This window comes from Telmatherina bonti (assembly GCF_933228915.1).
Source record: "Telmatherina bonti genome assembly, chromosome: 12".
NCBI classification, from domain to species: domain Eukaryota; kingdom Metazoa; phylum Chordata; class Actinopteri; order Atheriniformes; family Telmatherinidae; genus Telmatherina; species Telmatherina bonti.
The window spans coordinates 14,480,207-14,504,195 of record NC_136610.1 but is presented as its reverse complement, the minus strand read 5'-3'; the positions used below and the strand labels follow the sequence as shown (position 1 = coordinate 14,504,195).

Below are 23,989 nucleotides of genomic sequence, written 5' to 3'. Positions count from 1 at the left end.
CAGGAGCCCACATCGCTGTACATGAAGTATTCCTGGAGGCGAACTCTGGCTTCTGAGACCTCACGGATTACTCTGGCTGTTGCGCCTTTTGACGGAAAGCAAACGAGCAGAAGTGGCCATGGATTTTCTCAATCACAACTATTTGAATGCGCGCAGCCCATATGACTATACTTTTAATTTCTGGAACGACTATCTCGGGCTGACGACGTTGGTTACGAAGAACAACAAGCTCAGCATGCCCCAAAATCCAAACTCCATCACCGAGTCTTTAAAGGCGACTCTGGGCTTGGACGATTCCCCGGCGTGTCCGTGCGCCGGAGAGAGCGGCCACCTGGACTGTTGCTGCCCATCCGGGAGCCCCCCGCCGACCTCCATTCTGGACTTGAAGGAACGTTTCTCCATCCTAAGCCCCTTCCAAAATCAGCTCGGGGTGCAGTTGCCGGAGAGAGAGGTGGCTTTTGGTGGGAGCTTCGCGGGATTCGACCTGTTTGGCATGGAGAAGAAGATGCGCAAACCCGCGTCCAGGAGCAAACAGGAGCCCAAAATCTGCGTGTTCTGCCGCAATAACGGAGCCCCCGAGGAGGTGTTCGGCTCCCACGTCCTGAAGACTCCGGATGGCAGGGTTGTGTGTCCGATTCTGAGGGCATATACCTGCCCCCTGTGCAGTGCCAACGGGGACAATGCCCATACGATAAAATACTGTCCACTGTCAAAAGACCAGCCATCCCAGCGACCATTAAAGGGGGGGAGGGCTGTGGGCGGTAAGAGGATGAAAATATTTTAAAACAAGACTATAAAGTAAATTGAATTGCACTGAACAATTTCCAGATGACTGTTTTGATTTCGGCTCTAGCCTTTATCCTAGTTTCATAAACATAATGATTTTATCTTATTGTTTTCTAAGATCTCTTATATTTTTATAGTTCTTTTATCCACATAGAATACGTTTATGCTTTAAACATTGGATTTATTTTTTTTTTCTTTCTAGTCTAGTCATTTGAAAGTGTGCATATCAATACACATTTGTATCAATAATCACAAAGTGTGAATAAATGTAACAAAAAAAGATTTAAAAAAAAAAAGTACTTCTGTCATATAGGGAAACACATTGATATTTGGCAAAGGGGATGAATGTCATAGCCTATTTCTACTAAGTATTTTTGTACAGTGAGCTAAGCTCACTGCAATTTTCTTTCACGTCTTAGAAAACCAAAGTTATGTTTGCCATTAAAGAAGCTCAAGAATGTGTCATTAATGAATACTAGTGTGCATCTGACCAGGGGGAGGGACTCTTTGATCCTTCTCTGTCTGCCTGAAAACTCCACAACATATTTTCCAACTTGCTTTAAAAGTTGACATTCAATCTGAGAGGCAGGCGGAAAAAAAGGACAATGTGGCCTCTGTTTAGGGCTCATATTCTCTGGGGAACATTATAATCAATTGTTGTCATGCCAAGCCCCAGTTTCAATTTAGTGTGAGGAGAAGTTTTAGTTTTTTTTTTTTGTTTGTTTATTTTTTGTTTTTTGTTTTGTTTTGTTTTTTTTTTTTTTGTTTAAATCTCACATTTGGTCAGAAATGAGAGAAACTATTCTGCATTTTTATGTTTACATTCCCAAATGATGGTGACACACTGGAGTTCTTTTCTATGTCAGGTCTCTCTCCTTCTTTATGGTGTCTTATTGTTTTGGTTTGCCCTGGCAATGTTCACTACAGAGTCTCACAGAGCAGATCTGCTCTGCATTGTGAAGTAAAGTGAATCCCATTTACATGCTCCCTCTTTTTTATGGGAGTCAAAAATAGAAAATGAATGTGAGCATACAACACATCAAACCCGTGATTAATTTTCTGACAAATCCCAAAAAGATGCAAAAATGTTGTGAATGTATGACTGAAAGTGTCACTTGCAGGACTGCACATTTCTGACAGTTTTGTGTACCAAAGGAATACAATTGCATTGAAGACAGACAAAAGATTTGCTGTACTGTAAATAAAGCGATGTTTATTCAGTATTTTAACATTACAAGTGACTTCAGAGGGTGCTACCTCAACACGATTTTGTACTTACATGTAAAATGTCAACAGCAGTTTATTGATATAGTGCTGCCATTTATAATAAGGGTTTTGATAGTATTTTTGATCTTTGTATAACATAATTGTATTTTCATTTTGTTGCATTTAACATAATGAAAAGTTTCCAAGAAGCTATAAGCATTGCTCACCAATAGGTGATTGTGTGTAAATAGTGAAAATACCCATACTTTTTAAAGTTTAGTTGTCTAATGTTGCATTGGGAGTGTGCAGGAGAGTGGATATTGAAAAGACTGACAACATTTGCCACTTTTAACAGAGGTTTTTGATGAAATGAATAAGAGAAAAAGAAACACTGTTGAACTTTGTTATTTATATTTTACCATATTTTACTGTATGCTGCTGTGCAGAATAACATGAATTCACTAGAGAAATAAAAATGTATCAAGTATTTGGAGCAAAGTGTTTTTGTTCTGTGGGTGGTTTAATTAATGTCTTACCAGTGGGTACATAAAGATTTGTCCAAACATGGACTATAAGACATTTAAGGGTCTCAGATTACTGTGATTTGCAAACTGGCTGATTAAATCAAGCGGGAGAGTTGACTTCAAACAAAACAGCTCTGTGAGGCCAAAGTTGGCCCAGTTAATGACTCCCTCACTAACACAGACAGTCTGAAGAACACGTTAAGTCCTGTGTGTGCCACATTTGACAAAGAAAGACTTCCTTTTTAACCTTTCATGAAACTTAAACCGATCTGTTGCCCCTGTATCTTAAAAAGTTCTGTCTCCACAAAACAAACACAGTACCACACAGTTGTTCCTTGTTGTTTAGGGAGGTCTACCCACGCAGGAATGTCTTGGCTTCTGTTGAGCCATTCAAACAGATCATGTTTGCACTGAAGTGGATTGAATAGCTAGCCCTCCCGGCCTTCTCCGCCTGCCATCTGTGGAATGGCTGCTACAGACGTATTATGGGGCTCAAAAACAGGCAGGAAGCTTTGCTGCAGTTTCTTGTGTTTTGGTAAAAAGTCTGTGTTCTACACAGTCGTGCAGCTGTGAGTGATTTTGACTTAATGCAGCAGATTGGTTTGTAACAAATGTTTTAAATCTAAGAGGGGGAAATGAAAGGAGAAAAAAAAACTATTGGTTCATAAAAGGCTTTGCTGTCTCCAGTTTGTCCCACAAATGATACAACCATCATAGTTACTGCTGATTCTAAGCATTCACTACAAAACTACATCAAAGCGACTGTTCATACATTAGCCTTAAGCATTCTGCTGTTGTCATCCACACCTTGGCAGCTCTCTCCTCCCTCCCTCCCCCTGCTCTCCCTCGTCTGTCTTCATGTATCTCTCCAGCTGAGGCTCTGGCATTAAAAATGGATGACTACTAAGTGCAACAGGGATTTATCTCTGTGAGAACAGTGGTGGAAAAGCCTGGAGGGCTAGCATTTCAGGCAAACACTGTCAGCTAACTGGTCTTATTCCCACTACACCTCAGCTTCCATTAGCTGCCTTGCATACTGGGCCTGCATAATCTAGTTAGTTGCACCATTTATGAGATATGTATCTTTCATTATCCTATTATATATTTTTGCTGGCTGGTTTTTAGCTATTATAAAATTTGTGTGCACAACAAATCTCTGCAGGACAGTAAAGTTTCACCACTACTTTTTTTTTATTATTAAAAACAGGCAAATGACAGAGGGAAATCTTTTAATTAAGGGTCAGTGTTACCAGACAGATGTTGACTTGCAGTGGTGATAACTATCTGGATACCTTCTGGCTGGTGATCAAGATTTACCTAATGTTCAGCAGCAGTGGTTAGACATTCCTGTTAATATAATTTATTGAATTCATTAACCCACGGTGCTCCTGACCACACTGGAACATTTCCTGTTCAAGGTGCTGCACTGGACATTAGATCAGTTTCTCAACCTTTATGTCTTATGGTCTCATCACAGTTCTTTCAGATAGGCTCAGAATCCATCGTCATCACTTGGGTGTGATGGAATAATGAAACTGCTTAATTCATCACTTCCAGAAATAATACATTGGCTGAGGTCAGAGGACTGATGTCCATGCATAGACTATTTATTTATTTATTTAATCTTTTCATTTAGGTTAGTTAGGTAGTATACAGAATGAATGAATATAATTATATAAAATATTTTGTTGCTTCATCACTTTTTGATTAAATATTGAAGAGTCATTATTAATTTAATTTTCAACTCAGAATATGAAAAAGTACTTTTTAATGGGCATGAGACAGATTGGCTTTCTTTCCTAATCAATTCCAGTTAAAAATGACATAATCATATTAAAATAAAATCCCCTATAATTGACCTCAAATAATAAACGTCAAGTGTCTATATAATTTTTAGAGTTTAGTATTTATTTTTACAAAGTAAACTCCAAAATTGGATCACTATGATATATATATATATATATATATATATATTTATATATATATATATATATATATATATATATATATATATATATATATATATATATATATATATATATATATATAAATAAATAAATAAATGTAAGATAAATAGATATAGATATAAATATAGATAGATAGATAGATAGATAGATAGATAGATAGATAGATAGATAGATAGATAGATAGATAGATAGATAGATAGATCGATAGATAGATCGATAGATAGATAGTCCTTATAACCACTGAATATGCCTGAATCTACTTTGGGTAACAGAGCAGAAAGATTGAATGTCTGGATCTGTTGGCAGAACAAGGCAAACACTGACATGACTCAGCCAAATGACCTAATGGCCCATTTGAAGAGCATACTTTGTTTTCATTGACCCACATCACAACAGTGTCATAGGCTGACATCAAGTCACGCTTCAGAATTCATAAAAAGGTACCATCAGTTTCAGACTACACTCGCAATCAGGATGCTCCTGTCGCCTAGCAACTCCTTGAGATAAAGCAACTAGGCATGAAAATCATTTCATGGAGTGATGTAAAGAGGATACCACCTCAAGCTTTATTATTAGACAGATTGTAGGTCATTTGGAGCAGGTTTTATTTCGGGATTCAAAGAAAAGAAAACAACAAAAATAGTTTTGGCATTGTTTATTATTTCTTTTCTTTTTCATTGGCAGATTACCGCCCCCTGTGGTGATTAAGGGCACTCCAAAAATATGCAAACCTTTGTTATGATCCTACTCAACGTTATTAACAGCCAGTAGTATAGAAGGATCCATAATGATGAGCATGGTGGTAATAAACTGTCAGTCAGTACTGCTGGACTGGCCATTTGTTTGACTTTGCAATAACAACTATTTCCCTCTCAGGTCTGATTACAGCTATGATGCCATAATTGAAATTTCAGAAAGGATGTTTGAAATCAAGACCTATTACTATTAAGTAAGCTGGACAGGTTATTAAGTTTCTTATACAGCATCATCAGGTCATTTCTCAGTGGCTGTTTCACTACTGCAGATGTACTGTCTGTTGGAATTAGTCCTCAGTCTCCAGTGCACAAGAACATAAAATAATATCAACATTTAGATTGTAACCATTTATATTGTGTCTCCTTAACAGCAGCTCAGCCATTGAAACAGAAATTGTGTGTAGCTTTGGTCGCTGTCTATATATCTTGCATACTATTACTTTTACTGGCATTCTGAGCCAGTTAACATAAAATTAACAGCAAGTGATTCATTTCCATTCAGTGCCGTGTCATTTAGAAATAATGTTTGAATCAAAGATCTAACATCCTCCAGATGTTGCCTACTAACCATGATGTCATACATTAGCTATGACTATAACTGGAGTGAAAAGAAATCTGTGAAAATAAGAAAACTATTACTACACTTCTCATTACCACACTGATTTCTAAGATGCCATCAAACATGTTGTGTGTTGTGTTGTGTTGTGTTCCTAGTTATGCAGTGTAAGGTCCCAGTAAGTCCTGTATTTGAAGAATAAGGGAGGAACATATTAGAACAATGGCACATGTTATAAAAAGAGAGAGTAAACATATACAGAAGTGATAAGATGTATATAAAAGAGAAATCATTTTCTCCCCTCTATAGGATTTATCCAGATCAGATTGAAGGCTTAAGAAACTAAAAGAACTTTACATCAGATGCATTATATTGTTTTAATGTTTAGTGCTGTTAATAAACGATTTTGGCTCATTTATGTAACAGTTGGCAGGTGTCAGGAAAACTTTTGTAGTGTTGAACATATCTCTATAGAGCATGCACTGCAGCCTTTGTCTGAAAAAAATCATTTAAATGTTTTACATATAGTTTATTGTGTAATATCTGGTCACTGACAGCAACAATAACTTATCGGTTTTCTATAATATACTAACTCTGGCTCATTTGCAATTCTTCCTTATTTTTTTTCTTTCTTTTGTCAATAGACGATTTAATGAAATGAAATAGATAACTGAGACTGCCCCACATGCATAAGCAGTTATGTTTTTGTGCTTTCTCTTAGAGATGCAAGTATTGTATTCTTCTAAGCCATGATCAGCAAGATGATGTGTATTATTGATTAAATATGCAATATGTGCCTGCAACACATCTCTGCAGCATTTAATGGAAATGCCAATAATAATAATAAGAAGAAAAAAAATTTTTTTTTTTAGTTATGTGGTTCATCACACATCGGATGCTGCATTAAACACAGCTTAAAGATGATTATAAAAACAGATTTTCAACTGAAGGGCATTATCTGTCTGGTGATGGTTTAGAGTATTAACTATTAAGGAGGAAAGTGGATCCTTCTTGGTAGGCGATAAAGACTTAGCTACTCTGCAGCATGTTAGTCTTTGCAGTCAATGTGACTTTGAGAATATATTAATTCAGATGGCACAAGATCATGGTTGCCACACAGCCTATTTAGTGATTAAACACATTTACTGTTTCAATACCAAGATGGTCCATCTACATGGCATTCTTCCATTTCATTGAGCAATATTATCACAGTGCTGAAGGCAGATAATAAGTTACAGAGAATTCATTTATTGGTCGTATCATTTCCCAAAATACACTTGCAGTGAGGATGTTCCTGTCGCCTAGCAACTCCTGGAGATAAAATTGGACAGCAGCCAAGCATGAAAGTCATTCCACTGAGCGAGGTAAAGAGGATACCATCTTTAGCCCTCTCATCATGGTCCGGTGGTGATTTGGTGCCACATATCCGCCCCAAAATTTAAAGAGAGTTATTTAGAGGCACCTGAGTAGAATGCAAGTGATGGATTCCTTCTGCTATAAAGGCTGACCTAAGTGAGAGCAAGGTGTAACTGTATCTTCAGTTCAGTCATTTATCTCTATCATCTATTGTGCACTGAGCAATAATCATGATACAGCATAGCGTGGAGACGGCTGTATTAACTAAAGAGCCCATTCAATAAAACAGGTTACTACCAAAGTCTGTGTGATACAGATATGTACTTAAAACCACTGCCAAACAAAGTGGAAAAATTTCAGTAATAGTAATGAGATTATAATGTCATACATTCGTGTTTTTAAATTGTTCGTGATATTTTCCAACTTTTTTGAGAAGCAAAGAAAATAGATAAATGATTGAGTTTCAAAATGATGAAAAAAAATCAAAGAGTTTTCTGACTGCAAACAATAAAAAATACATAGAAAGTTAAATAACTGTTGTGTGGTTGTATTTTAAAATAATTGCCACATAATGGAATTAACTGATTATACTTCACCATCGACATGACTTCACCCCAAATATTGGATGTATAAAACACATTTTAAAAATTTAGAATGATCTTACTGTATAGCGTACGTGTTAGTGTTAGATTAATTTAGATTTTGTTGGTGCTTTCACTCTTGGTGGGTGGACTTATCATGTGAGATTTTAGCAATAGTCACATTATAACACATGTGATTAGTAAGGCGATTTCATATATCAATTTGGCAATGTATATGAAATTAAATAGAATGAATGAAATGAAAAATAATTTTGTCATCCCATGGGGAAATTGCAAAATGTCACACATATGACCAAACCCTGCACTAAACAAGACAGCACTGATACTATACCCATGAGTCAATCAGTTAGAAATTAAAGCTGAAATTATTGAATGTAATTTAGGATCTGGTAGTATATGTCGACATACTGAAGGCTAACTATACAAAAGTAATTGTTTGAATAATCAGATAATGTCAGACTTATCATAACAGCAACATATTTTCAATACATGTACAGTCACATAAAAAAAAACAAAAAACAAAAAAAAAACCCACATTTTATTTCTAAGCTTTTACAACAGATCAGCCTTCAATACCAAGGAGGATGATAGACATAAACAATAACCTTAGGGAAGAAATGGTTGCTGCCCTGTCAGGACACAGTTATAAGGCATTTTCCATACCATTACTTATATCCATATTGTAGTATATTTTCAATGTGGAAAAAACTTAAGACAGTTGCAGAAGCGCTACAGCAAATGTACTTCAAAGGCTGGTAGAAAAATATAATTAGAATCAAAACATACATTGCAGAAGCCTCAATTAGCATGTTAGCATGTTTTGTTTGGAGGGGTCGTAGGAAAATGCCTCTTCTATACAGAAAGAAAAACATGACGTGGCTTAGGTATGCAGAGTTAGCCCTTAAGACTTGTGAAACTATGTCCTTTAGACAAATGAGACCAAAGTGGAGATGTTTTGTTGTAAGGTGCAGCACCATGTTTGGAGAAAAGCAATCACTGCAAACCACCACACATGCCATGAGCTACGCTTTGTGTAAAGTTTAAAATAAGTCATAGATCTTCTGTGCACTGTAATTTGTCTTAATACCTATCTTCTCAATTCTGCAGACACAACATTCATTAAAACAGCCCAGGGTTATTTTTATTTGCATTTTGCAACTACTGCATTGATCATTGTCCAAGTGGTAAATTGATTTGTTTTCTGTCTTCTCTTATTTATGAATATAGTCAATTAAAACTGCCACTTAGTCTACTTTTCTTCTTATTCGAGACTGTTCCTGGCTGAAAGTGAAAGAAAAACAACAATGGGTTTTAGGGAAAATTCCTTCATTCATTTTCTATACTACTTAGTGTAATTCAGGGCCACGAGGAAGCTGGAGCTAATCCCAGCAATTAACAGGACACGCCCAGATAGGTCACCAGTACACCGCATGGTCAACACAGAGAGACAAACAACCATTCAGACTCACACTCACTTCAACCATTTAAAGTCTGACATTCAAGTCTTTGGATAGTGGGAGGAAGCTGAAATTTCTGAAGAGAGCGCACACATGCACAGACACAACATGCAAACTCCTAATTTAATTCAACACTGTTCTAGTTGTGTAATACAGCATCCTGGCATTTTACAACTTTAGAAATACCTAAAACTAAAATGTTGAGTTATTGTTGTCAATACATGGATGAATTTCCAGTAAGGTTAGAAACTGTTGTAAGATGCATGCAATGATGTGCATGCATCCCCCGTTTTTAATTTTGAGGTAAGAAAGAATTCGCTCTGGGTTGATGTTTTTATTTTGTGTCTCTTAACTGTACAATTCTGAGTGTTTCACAGGAATCAAGAAAAGGTGAACGGCTAGCTATGCCTGGAAGTGTGGATCTAGAGCAAAGGGAAACACAGATGAAATCTTGTATAGGGATTTGAGAGAAACTTTAGTTTTTTTGTTCCTAACAAATGACATATGCTGTTAAGAAGAAACTCGTTCATCAATAGGATCTCAGCAGCAGAACCGCCTGCACTCAGAGTCAGCCCAAAGCTTCTGCACAGTTAATGTGTTTTTGTCAGTGGGAAAATTCCAGGGCTGCACTTGGTCCCATGTGGTTGTGGTTTGGGTAAGAGGCACAGTAATGTGTTTGTGACGCAAGAGGGAGGAAATTGCAGCAGCTTCCTGCACAACTGTGCTCTTGTAACACTTCCAGGTGGACACCAGGACAGTCTGCAGGAAAACAAGACCTCTGTCGTTTATTTAAAGGAAGAGGAAGATGGTGCAACAGCACACCCTGATGGGTGGAAGAAGTGCAGCACTAGTGAGACCGACGCTTGCTGGAAGATGCTTCAATAATCGTCTACCAATGAATGTCTTTGAAAAAAAAAAAAAAAAAAAACTAACATTCTGTTATTGCATGTGTGTTGAAAAGATTTGTGCATTTGCTTGTTGTAGGGTGTGCCACAGGTTTGCTATAAGGTAAAAACGGGTACTGTGAATTATATACAAATGATTTTAACGTAACGTAACATAACGTATCGTAACGTATTGTAATGTATTGTATCGTAATGCATCATGTTGTATCGTATCATGTCATATTGTAGCATAACGTAACGTAACGTAACGTAACGTAACGTAACGTAACGTAACGTAACGTAAAAAATATGTTTCCTACCTCATAACAGGTGAGGTAAACAAGTGTAGAAAAACTCACTTAGAGAAACATCCTTTAAAAACATATTTTAGGTTTTAGCATATTTTTGTCCATGTTACATTAATTACAAAGTGCAAAGTGTATTTTACTTGTCTTATCTGTAAGTCAATTTCCAAAGTTCTTTTGTCAAACAACCCAAAAATATCTTCCATTTCCACTGATTTTTAATTACAACAGGAAATAGAAAATACAATTCTAAAAATATATAAATATATATTTAAATTTAATTTATTAATTTGTCAATATTATTCTTTTAGAAGATGATCTGGCAACAACTGTAGTGAATAACAAAAAAGGTTTACTCTAAATAAGTTGCTTATTTGGGAATTATGCTTCCTATTTGGTAATGTTTTTTGGAAACGCTTTAAATCACCCTGTTGTTGAATTGTGCTATAAAGAAAACATGCCTTGTACATCTGGCTAACTGTAAACTATTCAAGTGTTATTAAAATGTTGAGCACTTTTGAGCATGTGGTAATACATTTGTTGTTTAGTTATTTTAATATTACAGGGTACAGAGATGAAAAACGTCATGATGAAATGGTCTCACCAGAAGGCTGCACGGTTTTGTGTGAATTAGCTGCTGCCTTGCAGACAGAAGTATTCGCGTCCATATTTCAGCAGGGCATTTTTTTCTGTGGAGCTTCACCAATTTGTCTGATATAGAAACTGGACAACCCTGTCAGATAAAACAGAAGGTAGTTTATGAATCTCTGGCACCATCTGGTGTTTGATTATTTATACTAAAAACAGAATAAAGCTTCTATGCAGGGAAATAGAAAACTGAATGAGATATAAAGGCATTAAATAGTTTTTAAATAGTTTTAGAAGATGCAATTGTTTTCTAAATTTGGTGTTGGTCAGTTATACAGTTATATACAGTTGTATAACTGGTTCATTACACTATTGCAATGACCTTTTTCTTTCTGATTGTCCATCTCCACTAAACATTGTTTTTTTTTTTGTTTTTTTTTCTCACTAATTGTGGTAGGCCTAATGACCATGGTAACGTTCCTACTGGACTCCCAGCTAAGTGAAGAGGTAAGATTTATGTTATTAAATGTAACAAATTTGTTCTTTTCTGCATTTTCTTTTTTATCATTCAGTATCTATACATTTGCTAAATATTTGGATAATGGAGATGAGGAACACTTATCTGATGAGATTTTGTCATTATGTATGATAACTGTCTTGAACATTACATACATGCACCTTTACAGCTGCTTAAACCTTTATCAGGCAATTATTAAAAAGGTTCACTTCTTTTTCTTTTCTTTCTTTTTTTTTTTTTTCTGAAAAGAGGGGTATTGTAATATTAGAGTATATTACAAGACTTCAAAACTTCAATACTTTGGTTCTTTAAAAAATAATAGTGTTATAGTAGTTTATGCTCCTACAGTGTTTTTTTTTCTTCTTTTTTCCCAAATGTTTTACTAAAGACTGATGTCAGTGAAGTAGCTGAGATGCATTCTGATCTTTCATGATTACTGTGGAGAATTCAGTCTAGTTGTATGATTGCATGGTATTGCATGCAGAGGCATTTTGAATGTCAAATGAAGTAATACTATGGTCATTTTACCCACCGAAAGGTGAAAGCTGGGTCTGATGAGAGATCACCAGCCCACTACAGAAGCAAATAACATAAATGTAGTGAAGAATCCCCATTTAAAAGTTTCAGACTTTGAAATGACACCAGAGAACGTGCAACCATCACATTTAGTCCCAGTCAAGATTCAAAGCAGGACTCTTTTTGTTTTGCTTTTTAGTATGACTGAAAACCACAACACTGAGATGAAGATCTAATTCTTTATTATTTGCTAATATTATTGAGTGGTTACTCTCCTCATTGTTTCAAAAAAAAAAAACAAAAAAAAAAAAAAACCTCACGGCCCTGTGAGAAGTTGTGAATTAAAACTACCAAAAGGTTAAGTTTAAAATGCAGCTGTCTGTAGATTTGAACCATAAAGGACCATAAAGGACCCACTGCTTTGTTTTATTGTTCAAATATTCTCTGACTGTATCAAGCAAATTGCCTGCTTTACACTTTTTGTGTTTTGTACACTTTCAATATAACAATGTGAATAAATAAAAATCAAAGAACCATTTTAAAGATTTCTGTAACTTTGTTAAAAGGATATCTCCTTATGTACTCCTTGTTGTTCCTGTTGCTGAGTGGATATACCAGTAATATTTAATACACTAACAAGGACAAAACCACAACTAAGAAAGCTTAATGTGCATTTACGATCACTCTATAAAGGCAACACATGTTTAGAGACGTTCATTACCTATATGTTCAGATATACATGTCATGAACAGAACCATACAATGCATAATAAGCATAAAGTAAGGCGACACAAAGAAGAAAAACCCCGCTGATAAAAACGTTGTGCATACAAAAAGATTTGACAGTATTGCACAAACAGTGCAATAACAGCAGAAACCACCTGTGTAATAACACTAAAGCATTATGGTATTTACAGAATTAATCATTGTTAATGGAACAATCAAAACCTTTCATTTCCATCTCCCAACCTAATAATAACCCTTTTCTACTTTAAAAAAAAAAAAAAAAAACTTTTTGAATTTCTCAGAGAAATTTCTGTCTTTATTATGAAGACATTTTGATGGAGGCTTTTTCATTTTGGGAGAAATTAAAGAAAGTTGTAATTTCGCTACTGGCCACAAGGTGTCAGTAAGATCTTTGCAAAGTGCTTGTTGGGGTGAAAAGCAAAACTATTATAATAGAAAATAGCATGATTTCAGATGTCTTTGTTCATTCCACAGTCATTTCAAAACAATTAAAAGATCACACATACAAATATGGACTCCACTCCTTAGTCATTCACCTGATTAATGCTGCTTAGTTATGGATGCTGTGAGGCTAATCGCAATATTTGGTGCTACTGGTTTGCAGACACAATCACAGCAGCTAATTAATGGTGACGTGCATCAAGTCCATATCGTCATTGCTTTTCCCCCCCTTAGTTTGCCTATGTTAAAGAGGTAAAAATGTTTCTTTTTTTTTTTTTTTTTTTTTTGCTTTAAAGTCTAAAGGGTTAACCATAATCAAAAGTTGTATCTAAATATTACCTAATAAAAACCAAGAGGGATTCACAAAGCCATGTGACAAAGCCTGAGCTAAGATTTGTTTTCCATTTCTGCACTGGTTTATTTCTTTAAACATTTAAATTGTCTCTGTAACAACCAGTTTTTTTCTTTAATTTATCATTTAGTCTATTTTTATTTAAGTACTTAAATATTCTTCGTTTAATCAAACCAAATTGAACAAATACTTTAACATAAACAACTATTTGGAGGGGTTTTACAAGGGTATTAATTAAGATTAATGGAGATGATTAACTCAGTGGAGTGACATATAATAAAACACTACTGGAAACCACTAACTATGCAATTTAAGATATTTTATGAGAATGTCTGATGTATATTATATGATAAAAGATAACTGACTATTCCTTGTGTAAATCAACACAGTTTTATTTTTAATTAATATTTTCTTATCTGATAATGGTTTATAAAATACTTTCTGTTTTACGGTCCTTCTGGGAAACCACAATGGAGACTTCTGTTGCATATAGGATCGTGTATATGTAGAAGTTTTCGGCACAATCAAATCCATGAAACTGTTTATAGCATGTTGCATTTGAAACTGAGATATTTTGTGGAATTAGAAACTAAATAAATTTGAATGACCAACGATAAAATGTGTACTTGTTAATGACCTACTCTTCTCCAAACCATCTGTTCCCTTCTGTTTTATTCCTCCCTTAACTTGCTTGACTTAACTCACCATAGCCAGGAGGATCCATATCATTTCCAAAGGAATTCAACCATTCACAGCCTCTAAAATGTCCACCTACCTCTAAATAAAAGCTGCTTTTTTTTTTTTTTATAGCCATCCTCTCTGTCTCTCTCTCTCTCTCTTATTCATACACACGCACATACACAGACACACAAACACACACACCCCTCAATGAATGTTAATGCAATATGGTTGCAGCCTGGCCATGGGTGGGGACCGACTTGTTTCCAAACACTTAATTCAATTTGTCATCGCCATTCAGAGAGGCTCAAGTGGTCTAATTTGTGTTAATGAGGGGTAATAAAGTCATAGCCCCCTATATTACTGCCAGGGGGTTGGAAGCAAGTATGTGTTAAGAGTGTGTGTGTGTGCGTGTAGTGATGGGGGTTGTAGGTATGGTTTAGACTTGCTTTGGTCCCAAGTGACTTGCCTAGCTGTTCTTGTGGCGTGCCGTCCATCAGGACACTGTCCCCCTCCTTTCTCTCTATTGTACCCCTAATTAGATAGCCTTTGTTGGGTTAATGCCGCTGCCATCTGCTTGGCCGTCCGGGGGTGTCAGCCACAAGGGTGAGGTGATAGGGGGACCGAGAAGGAAAGGGTTTTGGTGGTAGGGAGGCCCTTCTCCTCCCATCCTCCTAACTGCCCTCCAAACATTCAATACCTCTGGCTAGAGCATCTCCCCCCTTTGGCTGACACCACAAGGACCCTTTCACACTTGAAGGAATTAGTGAACGATTGATGTCTTCTTCGTGCTATCAATGTGAGAGGGTGTAGCAAGTCAGCAGTGAGACAGTCTGCCCACAGCCATCATCTTACCCTCCTCATGCAGGATGCAAGACTGAAGGCTTCAGCAGGCAGATAAAATGTCAGTTTAAAAGGTTATGAGTTGTAGATGTGAATGGTTTAATGGTAAAATAGCAAACAAGAGAAATCTGTGGTCAAACTGAATATCTGCCAGGTGTGTGAGAGGGAATGAGTTGCAGATGGTTCTGAAAATAAAACTGCCAATGGTCTCCTTGAAATGATCCTTGTAATAAGAGTTTTAATCTAACGATGGGGAAATATTTTCATTATGTTGCAAAACATGTTTGCAAACTGATGTCATGTGTAATTTATTTATTATGTATTTATTTATGTGTAATTTAGTTTCATAACACCAGGGGTTGTGCAGAATTTACAGAATTAAATGTTTCAGACTATGTTCAGATTATCTTATATATTTATATACACACCCACACACACACACACACACACACACACACACACACATATATACATATTGAAGATGAAAATTTTGAAGCAGGAACTTCTTTCTTGAGTAGCAATAGAGATTATATAAACCTTGATATGTTCCCAGACACATAGTTAAATAACCTGGTTGACAATTAGGTAAGTTCCTTGAAAGGTATCAATTATCCTGCAAGATTTATTGAAAATATCATTTAAAAGAAACAATAGTATTTATGAAAAGGCTAGTTATCTTTTCTTGGATAACTGAATTGTGCTTGAAAGTATACTGTATTGATGAGTCCAGATGCATGAGCTGAAGAGTTACATAGTGACTATTTAGCACCTTGCATCCTATAGTAAACAAAGCGGTCACAGCGTGAGGATAGGAGTGGAGGGGGCATGATTAGCAGAAAACAAGCCCTATATTTTCTTTTACATACACACAAATCCTCACACAGCAAGATAACTTCCTTGCTCCTTCCTTGGTATTTAACATCATAGTGTTTTTCCTGCTAGTCATGATCAGTATAAATGATGTTTTTTTTGTCATTTGCCTTTAATTTACAGGGAGGTGAAGACAAAGACCCGTCCATCTTTTTGCAGCTTCATAGAAACAAATTTAAAAGCAATCCACAAATAAATAAAAAGGCTATAAAAGACATATTTTGTCAGAGACACACATCTTGTCAGTCAGAGTGTTTGTTTAGTTAATAATGTTTGTGTAAGGCACTGTGAATGTGCCAACATGTAAAGGGGGGGATTCAAATTCTGTATCTGACGTCTCAAGTCATCCTGCCCCTCTCTTTCAAGCAGAGCACAACCCTTATGTGACCCTGAGCAGTTGGCTGACTGCACCTCCTTCACGCCTCTTTCATCCCACCCAGAACAACATCGTCCATCTGCCCCCCTGACAGCCAGGGACACATTCTGCTGCGTGTCCGCTGGGACAAAAGTGACGTTTACGCGCACACGAGGATTCTGGCTAGACTTAACAAACTCAGCAGTGCAGTTGGATGTGTGTAAAAATAAAAAAAAACTAACAGCGATTATATCTATGTCCAGTTAATTATGTATCATACAGTAAATCTGAAACTCACAAAAGAAATACTCCCACTAGACATGCTGGCATACCACACTGGAATATCACATGTACCTTTCATAATGTTACTGCCCTTCCAACATATGCTCAAGGAAATCAACACATTCCAAACATGCTTTAAAGACTCTGAGCTTAATTCCTACCAACAAGTGTTTTCCTTTGAAATTCATAGAACACCGAAGATCCAACAGCAATCAGCTCTGAAATGTATTATTTTAGCTGTGAAAGTTTTTCTTGGAATTACAAACTGTGCATAACTTCAGAACAGCTTGAGCCTAAATTCCCTAATCCCAAAAGTCAAACTTTATTAAAGCATTTAATTCATCTTCTAATGTCCAGTCAAGCTTTTTCTCTCCCTCAGCCACATGTTGAGCATACACTTCGTGTACTGGCCTTATTAAAAGGGAGGAGGTTTCCAAGCATGCTGGCCCATGTCTCTGTTAGCAAAATTAGGTCTGAATGAAATCAGAGATGATTATGGAACTTATTAGTTCTTGTCATGTTCTTGTGGGTAATATAATAAACATAACCCTTATATAATCACAACCAGCAGGGCGGCAATCACACAAACAATTGAACTTCCCTGAATACGGATACCCACGTTACAGTGCCGTGGCAGCTTGGCTCATTGTTATTTGAAGCCTGCACACATTGTTCCAAAGGTGTAAAGCATGACTTCGGCATCGTAAAAACATTTTCATAGTCCCATCTAAAAATGGTCATTTTATGTATAAACCTAAAGTCATTTGTGACTACAAACTCTTTATTATGTCCCATGAATGGTAAAAATACACAGACATTTCAAAAGGACAATAGGCAAAAAAGCTCCATGTGGAATACTGTTCAAAATGTAAAAAAATTCTATCATTTGTAATTCATTATATTGTTTAAACATTCAGATTTTAAAGAAAATTAATCTGACGAAGGAATGAGGCACATTCTGGTTTTATTCACCTCATTTTTTGGAACAAAGTCCAAAAAACTGCAGGTTGACTGAAACTCAAAATCAAAATTAAAAACATTTCAATTTGCTGCCCTTAATCAGAACAGTTGGTCATTCCTCACAATGAAACTTTTACTACTTAAATTTATATATATATATATATATATATATATATATATATATATATATATATATATATATATATATATATATATATATATATATATATATATATATATATATATAAAATTATATGTATAGGGTCCCCTAAAGAACAGGGGATCTCTGGGGCTCAAGAAAATAGGTTGGGAACCACTGGTTTAGAGGATATTAGGAATCTTCTACTATTTTCAGCAGCTTGTCCCCAGCGTAGAATTGGTGTTCACGTTATTTGTTCAGGTGCTTTCTGTCTTTGTCTATGATGCTGCTGCCCCAGCAGTTGGCTGCACTTAAACAAACTTATTAAAGATTAGGAATGCATTATGCTACAGGCATTGGATTGTCTTTACTTCCATATGAAGAAGAGGTTGCTCTGTCCTTTCTTGTAGATGCTTTTGTGGTGCATCTCCAGTCCAGGTATTTAGCTAACATCATGCAGATGCTTGTCGACTTTTGCTTTGTTTGTGTTCAAGATAAGGGAACGCTTTCTGAACCATCAAACAAAATGACTCTATACTCAGCTTCTTGTCTATCTCTGATAAAACTCACAATGCAGAGTCATCAGAGTATTTCCCTGTCAGTCTGACAAACTGTTATCTGTTTATATATCCAGGTGGTTGCAGAGGTATCCACCTGGAACTTATGGAGTTTTTTTTGCATCAGCGAGGCTGAATTGTATTTAAAACACTTGAGAAATGGTGACAGATATTTCCAGTTGTATGTGGGTCTGATGAAGCAGGTAGATGATGGTGTCTTACAGCCTAAGCCCATCATGATAAGGGAACTGCAATGGGTCCTGAAAACTGTTAACTTACTTATTGAGAAAAACAATATTAGTTCTGCAAGGAAAACTATGCTGTGTCAATTTGTAGATAATATATTGTTTATTAACAGTAAACAATATTTTATTGTCAATTGAAAATTAAATAAAAAATGTAAATGTAAATATTAATTTCTATTGATCAATAATGTGGTTAACTACTGTTTATCTCACCACCTTATGAGACAGTGATTTTAATTCCAACGTTATACAAAGAGACACTCTGACATTAACACACACCCTGTCCATATAAAGTTGGTTCAGTGCAGAAAAAAAAGCCCAAAACAAATGTGTTTTTGCAAGACGTTTTACAAGGAGTCCCAGTATCACTGGCTCGATCCAATACCCATTACACACCACGGTAGTGTGAACCACTACATCCTGAGATAGTTGAGGGTGAAGTCAGATTGAGACGTCATCCTTCAGAGGACACACACCCCTACACACAAACACACGCATGCACGCACACACACATCATCTTCAGGCCCTTCTGCTCTTGTGCCATTTGCAGGGTTAAAATAAATGTTACAGCTGAACCATATTGTGCCCTCCCTCCTCTCTCCATATCCTTTATTCACAGGCGCGTAATTGGTAGTCAATTTGAGCTCCCCCTTTGCCTATTGTGGGCACATTTTGCTCTGACAGAGTGCGGAAGATTAATGGCTACGAGCAGCCAAGGGAGGCTCGCCTCAGCAAGCATGAGCGCCCTAAATTCATTACACCAATTTCCCCCTGTCCTGCGCTCCCCTACTTGCGCCCGCAAGAGAGAAAAAAAGGAGGGGGGGGGGCGGCAAGAATGAGAAAGGATAAAAGCAAAATAGTCAGATTGTGGTGGTGAAAGAGAGAAAAGAAGTGAAGAAACAAAGGATTAAAGAGATGGCTGTGATGTTTCTGAGGTCACACACAGACAGTCTGAGCAGTCAAAAGAGAGCCGATTTGTTTTGGGAGCAGAATATTGTTTGTGTTTAAATTTCAGTCTGCGTTGACTGCTGATGTAGTTACATGGACAGTTAAGGCATCGTTTCACCTTTCAGAATTACTCACATTGTTAGAAACACATGGTTTTTCTCGACACCTCCACTGTCTTGTTGAGACAAAACGCAAGCTTGTTCATGTAATCCTAAACTAGACGGCTTTAGCTGACAATCTTTACTTGATCATCCATGTTGGACCTTTAAAAAAAAAAGGGAAATAAAGAAAAACAAAACTAAAAGATCCACCACATGTCAATATTTTTTAAAAAGAAACAGACAGAAACTACTTCAAAGTGCACTAATACAGTTTTTTAAACGTTAAGGTTGTTTCTGTATTACGAGAGAGCTTCTGCATTAACATCTAGCTTAGATGGGAGGAACAGCTCTGTGCCTGAGCCAAGTATTTCACAAGGTTCCATGGCACATTTAGATCACTGTCATTAGCCACGGGTGACTTGGCATCGAAGACCTGACTGGCTCGGATGGGCAGGAAACACCTTGAACTTGGGAATGATAAGGATGACCTGTCCCCATTTACTTGGGCCAGCCCATAATTGAAATGATTTATTTCTCCTGTCAAAGTCAAAGGGAATGCGCCCTTTCTCCCCTCCGCATTCCTTTTTCTCAGTTTTTCCCTCTCGTCTGCAGTTTTCTCAGTCTGCTTAAACCAAAATAAAACAAGGATTTATATGTGCACACAAGTTGTGTGCACAAATGTGTGCCTAATTTATGTGCACATTTATTTCTGTGTGTATGTTTGTATGTGCTCAAGTATGCCAGCGTGCTTGCAGCTTTCTGGCCTCAACAACCTATCAACACAGCCATGTGCTTGAGTGTCAGATGCTCAGTACCCCCCAGCAATGGCATCACGCCCCAAGGACTTGCACAGACCAATGGCCTCCGGGAGTCCAGCTAGGCTCAGCTTCTGTAGCTCCACAATGAAGCTGTCACATGTCAACTGCTCCTTGCTTTGCTACTCCACCAAGCCAAATACACCCAACCCCCTTATGGTTCTGACAATTTCTGTCTGCTGTTGGGACTTCAAGTAGATTGAGCTTTTGTTGATTTTTCAACACATGTCCTGAGGAGGGTTACCTGCAGGCAGCTTGAAATAACTGTAGATCTCTGTTGAAATATAAGGATAAAACATTTTCCCTTTAAGCTCAGTTAAACAAATCAATTTAATAAATTTAAACTAAATTTTACAGAAAGAATGGAAAAGTATTAAGATCAGAAAAGGAATAGTTGGGCATAATTAAATATGTGAAATGTGTACATTAAACTCATCTGATATTTTTACGAGTATAAGACTGAAATAAAAAGAAGACTCCAATATGAAATATGGAGCTGGGATCACATATTTCTAGAGTGTATTTCAAGAGAAAAAAAAAAGGGTCTTTTTATGATGTTTTTGGATATTTCCATAAACGCTTGACAATTCTTTTACTCATAATGTGCCACCCTGTTTGTTCTGTGTTATTTTGCTTTTTATTGGTTTGGATTTTTTTTTTTTTTTTTTTTTTTTTATTGACTACAAATTATATGCCAGCAAATCCGATGGAGTCCAGTACTGGTTCAGTGTTTGGCAGAAGACGGAAATAGAAGGACTATCTTCTCTCACCACCATGAATCTCCTTATAATCCTGTGAAGGAGCCATTTATCCCAGAATGAGCTGCTTCACAGTTATGCAAGGAATTGAATAATTATTGGTTACTAATTACTAATTTCACTTTCTATTTCTTTTTTTTTTCTTTCTTTCTTTTTGTTTTGGTATGTGAATGCTGGATTTGCTATGGTCCTTTGATTTTATTTACATCAAATTTGAAAATGAGACTTTGAAAGGGTTCAGTAATATCAGAGTTCATTTTAGCTTTTAAGTCATGCAGCTCTAATAAGGTGGAAATTTTAGCCAGGTTGAAGCAACAAAAATCAATTTTATGCTTAAATAGATGCTGCCTTAAAAGTAAATAAATGCAAAACAGTGACCTGAATAAAACACTAATTATATAGTATTAATTACATACTACAATAAATTTGAATAATTTCATTTGAATATTTAAAGTATCAAGAAATCATTAAAAACTTAATGCATTTGACATAAATTGTTTGCAGGCAGTATGTTTTTGAACATGATTCCTAAATGTCAAGAAAGATTAGGCACAAAGTCACAATCACACATAAAGACACACAGAACCATGAAGAATACTAAACAACACAACTTCTATGGCCATGCTGGTTGATGATTAGATGTTCTTTGTTTACAATACGTTAAAAAATGCAACGGAGAATATATTTGATGGTGAATAGTCCGTAATCACCTCAGTGAGCAGAATTACAGCCGTGTTTCTATTAATCATCCCTTTTGAAATTTTTAGAAATTCCAACAGTTTCAGATTTCCCAAAACTGTATAACCACAAATTACCATGTGTATTTTTCCTTGTGCTAAAGTGTAAAGTTTCATGTGTGGTTTGAAAATGTATCTTTTTAACCACAGAGAAGTTATTTATTTTAAGCAAAATTAGTCTCATCAAAAACGTCTTAATTGTGTCTTTTGTTGTTTCTTAACATAATGTGCATAATCAAAGAATAGACATAAATAATATTCTCATTCGTCACTCCTCTTGTTGCATCAACTGTCTAAAACAACAAAAATAATTCAGTCATAGTTTGCTCATTATGTATCCATTGTGAAAAATAATACACTGTGAGGAAAATCTATGACTAGTTCCAAAACAAAGGGCAACAAAGACATGATAAAACTGGGCTGTTTTAATGTCTGTATGTCAGTTTAAAAATTATAATGTCATATTTATACAATATAGTGATTTACTTAACCATACAAGCAAAAGTGAAAATATATTACTGATTCAGCTAATCAGCTAACAGCAAATGGATCAAGTGACTGTCCAGATGTGGCCTTTGTGCAACTTTTTACTTTTTCTTGAGAACATCTCTTTAACAAAATATTCTACTATGTTTTTATGTTTAGGTCTTCTAGTGTTGGTGCCAGGACATAATAAAGCCTCTTTCCACTAACAGGTACTGGTCTGCAGTTTTTGGGACAGGAGGTGTAGGGTGCAGTAATGGTTTGTGAACTGTAACTGTTGTGTTCCCACACCAGCCGGATAGCAATAGATGCCTCAGCTGTGTTATAGCATGACGCCATCACAGTGCAACACGTTCCTTAAAGTAAAACTAAAGCCTGACTCAGAAACAAAGAAGAAGAACGGCAATCATGCAACAGTTTGTGTTCTTTCTGCTAACAAACATGTGGCTGTTTATCGCAGGAAGACTCAACGAGATTCAAGAAGCAAAAAAGAAAATCTGCCAGGTGTCATGGGAAGTGTTTTGTTTTTTTCAATCTTTTATTTCTTTATTTATTTATCAACGAATTGCAGTGAGTCTAGCTCCACCCTTTCAGATCAAAAGGATTAGATTGGTTTCACAATGGAAGTAACAAAAAAGTAGGAAAGGTTGACTTGGATTTTAGGGTGCCTGTCGCAGGTTTTGTGTGTGGAAATATAGATTTTAAAAAAAGCATCCCCAACCATCTTGACCCGACTCGCACATGTCAGAAGAAATGGAACATAACGGGTTGCGCAATTGATTGGAGTAGATCAGCCCAATTTATTAGGTAAAGTTTAAATTTACACTGCCAATCAAAAGTTTGGACAGACTTTTTTCATTAAATCCAGAGGGAGAGTGTGTTCAAACTTTTGACTGGTTTAGTGTGTAATCGGCCAAATTCTATATTTACACTTGACAATATGACTCATGATAAAGCAGGTAAGGAAAAGAATGCTTTAGCAGTATTTTCCATTATTCCTAAACAAAGGAAAAGATTAAAAAAAAAAAAAAAAAAAAAGTGGCGGACACCTAAAACTGGAACCAGCTGATGTAAACTGTGAACATTTCATTCTTGAATATCAAAGCCTGATCAAGCTGTTCATGTTTCACATTGTGAGACTTCAATGCTTTTAGAGATGAGGAAAATATCTATAGCACACAAAAATCTGACATATACTGGCAGAAAATGTAATTGTGACTTACTATATTTATTAGGGACAATTCAGATTGATTTAAATCCAGCTGCAGATGATGCCCCCAGAGGCAGAGGAGAGAGGCATAACTGTGGTTGTGGCAGCTGTTGCTATGTTGCAAAATCCTGTCGCATTGTTGGAGTCATCCAAGGTGCTGGAATTCACATATGAGTTGTTCCTTTCTTTGTATTATTGTTGAACCATTTTCTTATTGTATCAGTCTAATAGTACTTCATTAAAACTAGTCAATGACTTAATTAACCCAGTGTAAAAATGTGCACCACGTCAACACCGGCCAGTTTGGGTAACAATGATCATTATCCCACATTTATTGACACAATTTCTGTGAGCAAATTGCCACAACAATGTAATTATTGATATAAAAAAAAACAAAACAAAACAACTCATTGCTGTTTACACTGGAAACGTTATGTTACACAAAATAAA

General features: G+C 36.2%; 1 protein-coding gene across 1 annotated transcript; it reads left to right on the top strand.

Moving 5' to 3' along the window:
- On the top strand, positions 1-2,422 carry nanos1 (nanos homolog 1). Its single transcript, XM_079249766.1, has one exon. The coding sequence runs from the start codon at positions 119-121 to the stop codon at positions 782-784; it is 666 nt and encodes a 221-aa protein (XP_079105892.1). The 5' UTR covers positions 1-118; the 3' UTR covers positions 785-2,422.
- Positions 2,423-23,989: the final 21,567 nt, after the last annotated feature.

Coding starts and splice junctions, on each gene's coding strand:
- nanos1 (XM_079249766.1), top strand. CDS start 119: ATGGATTTTCTCAATCACAACTATTTGAATGCGCGCAGCCCATATGAC.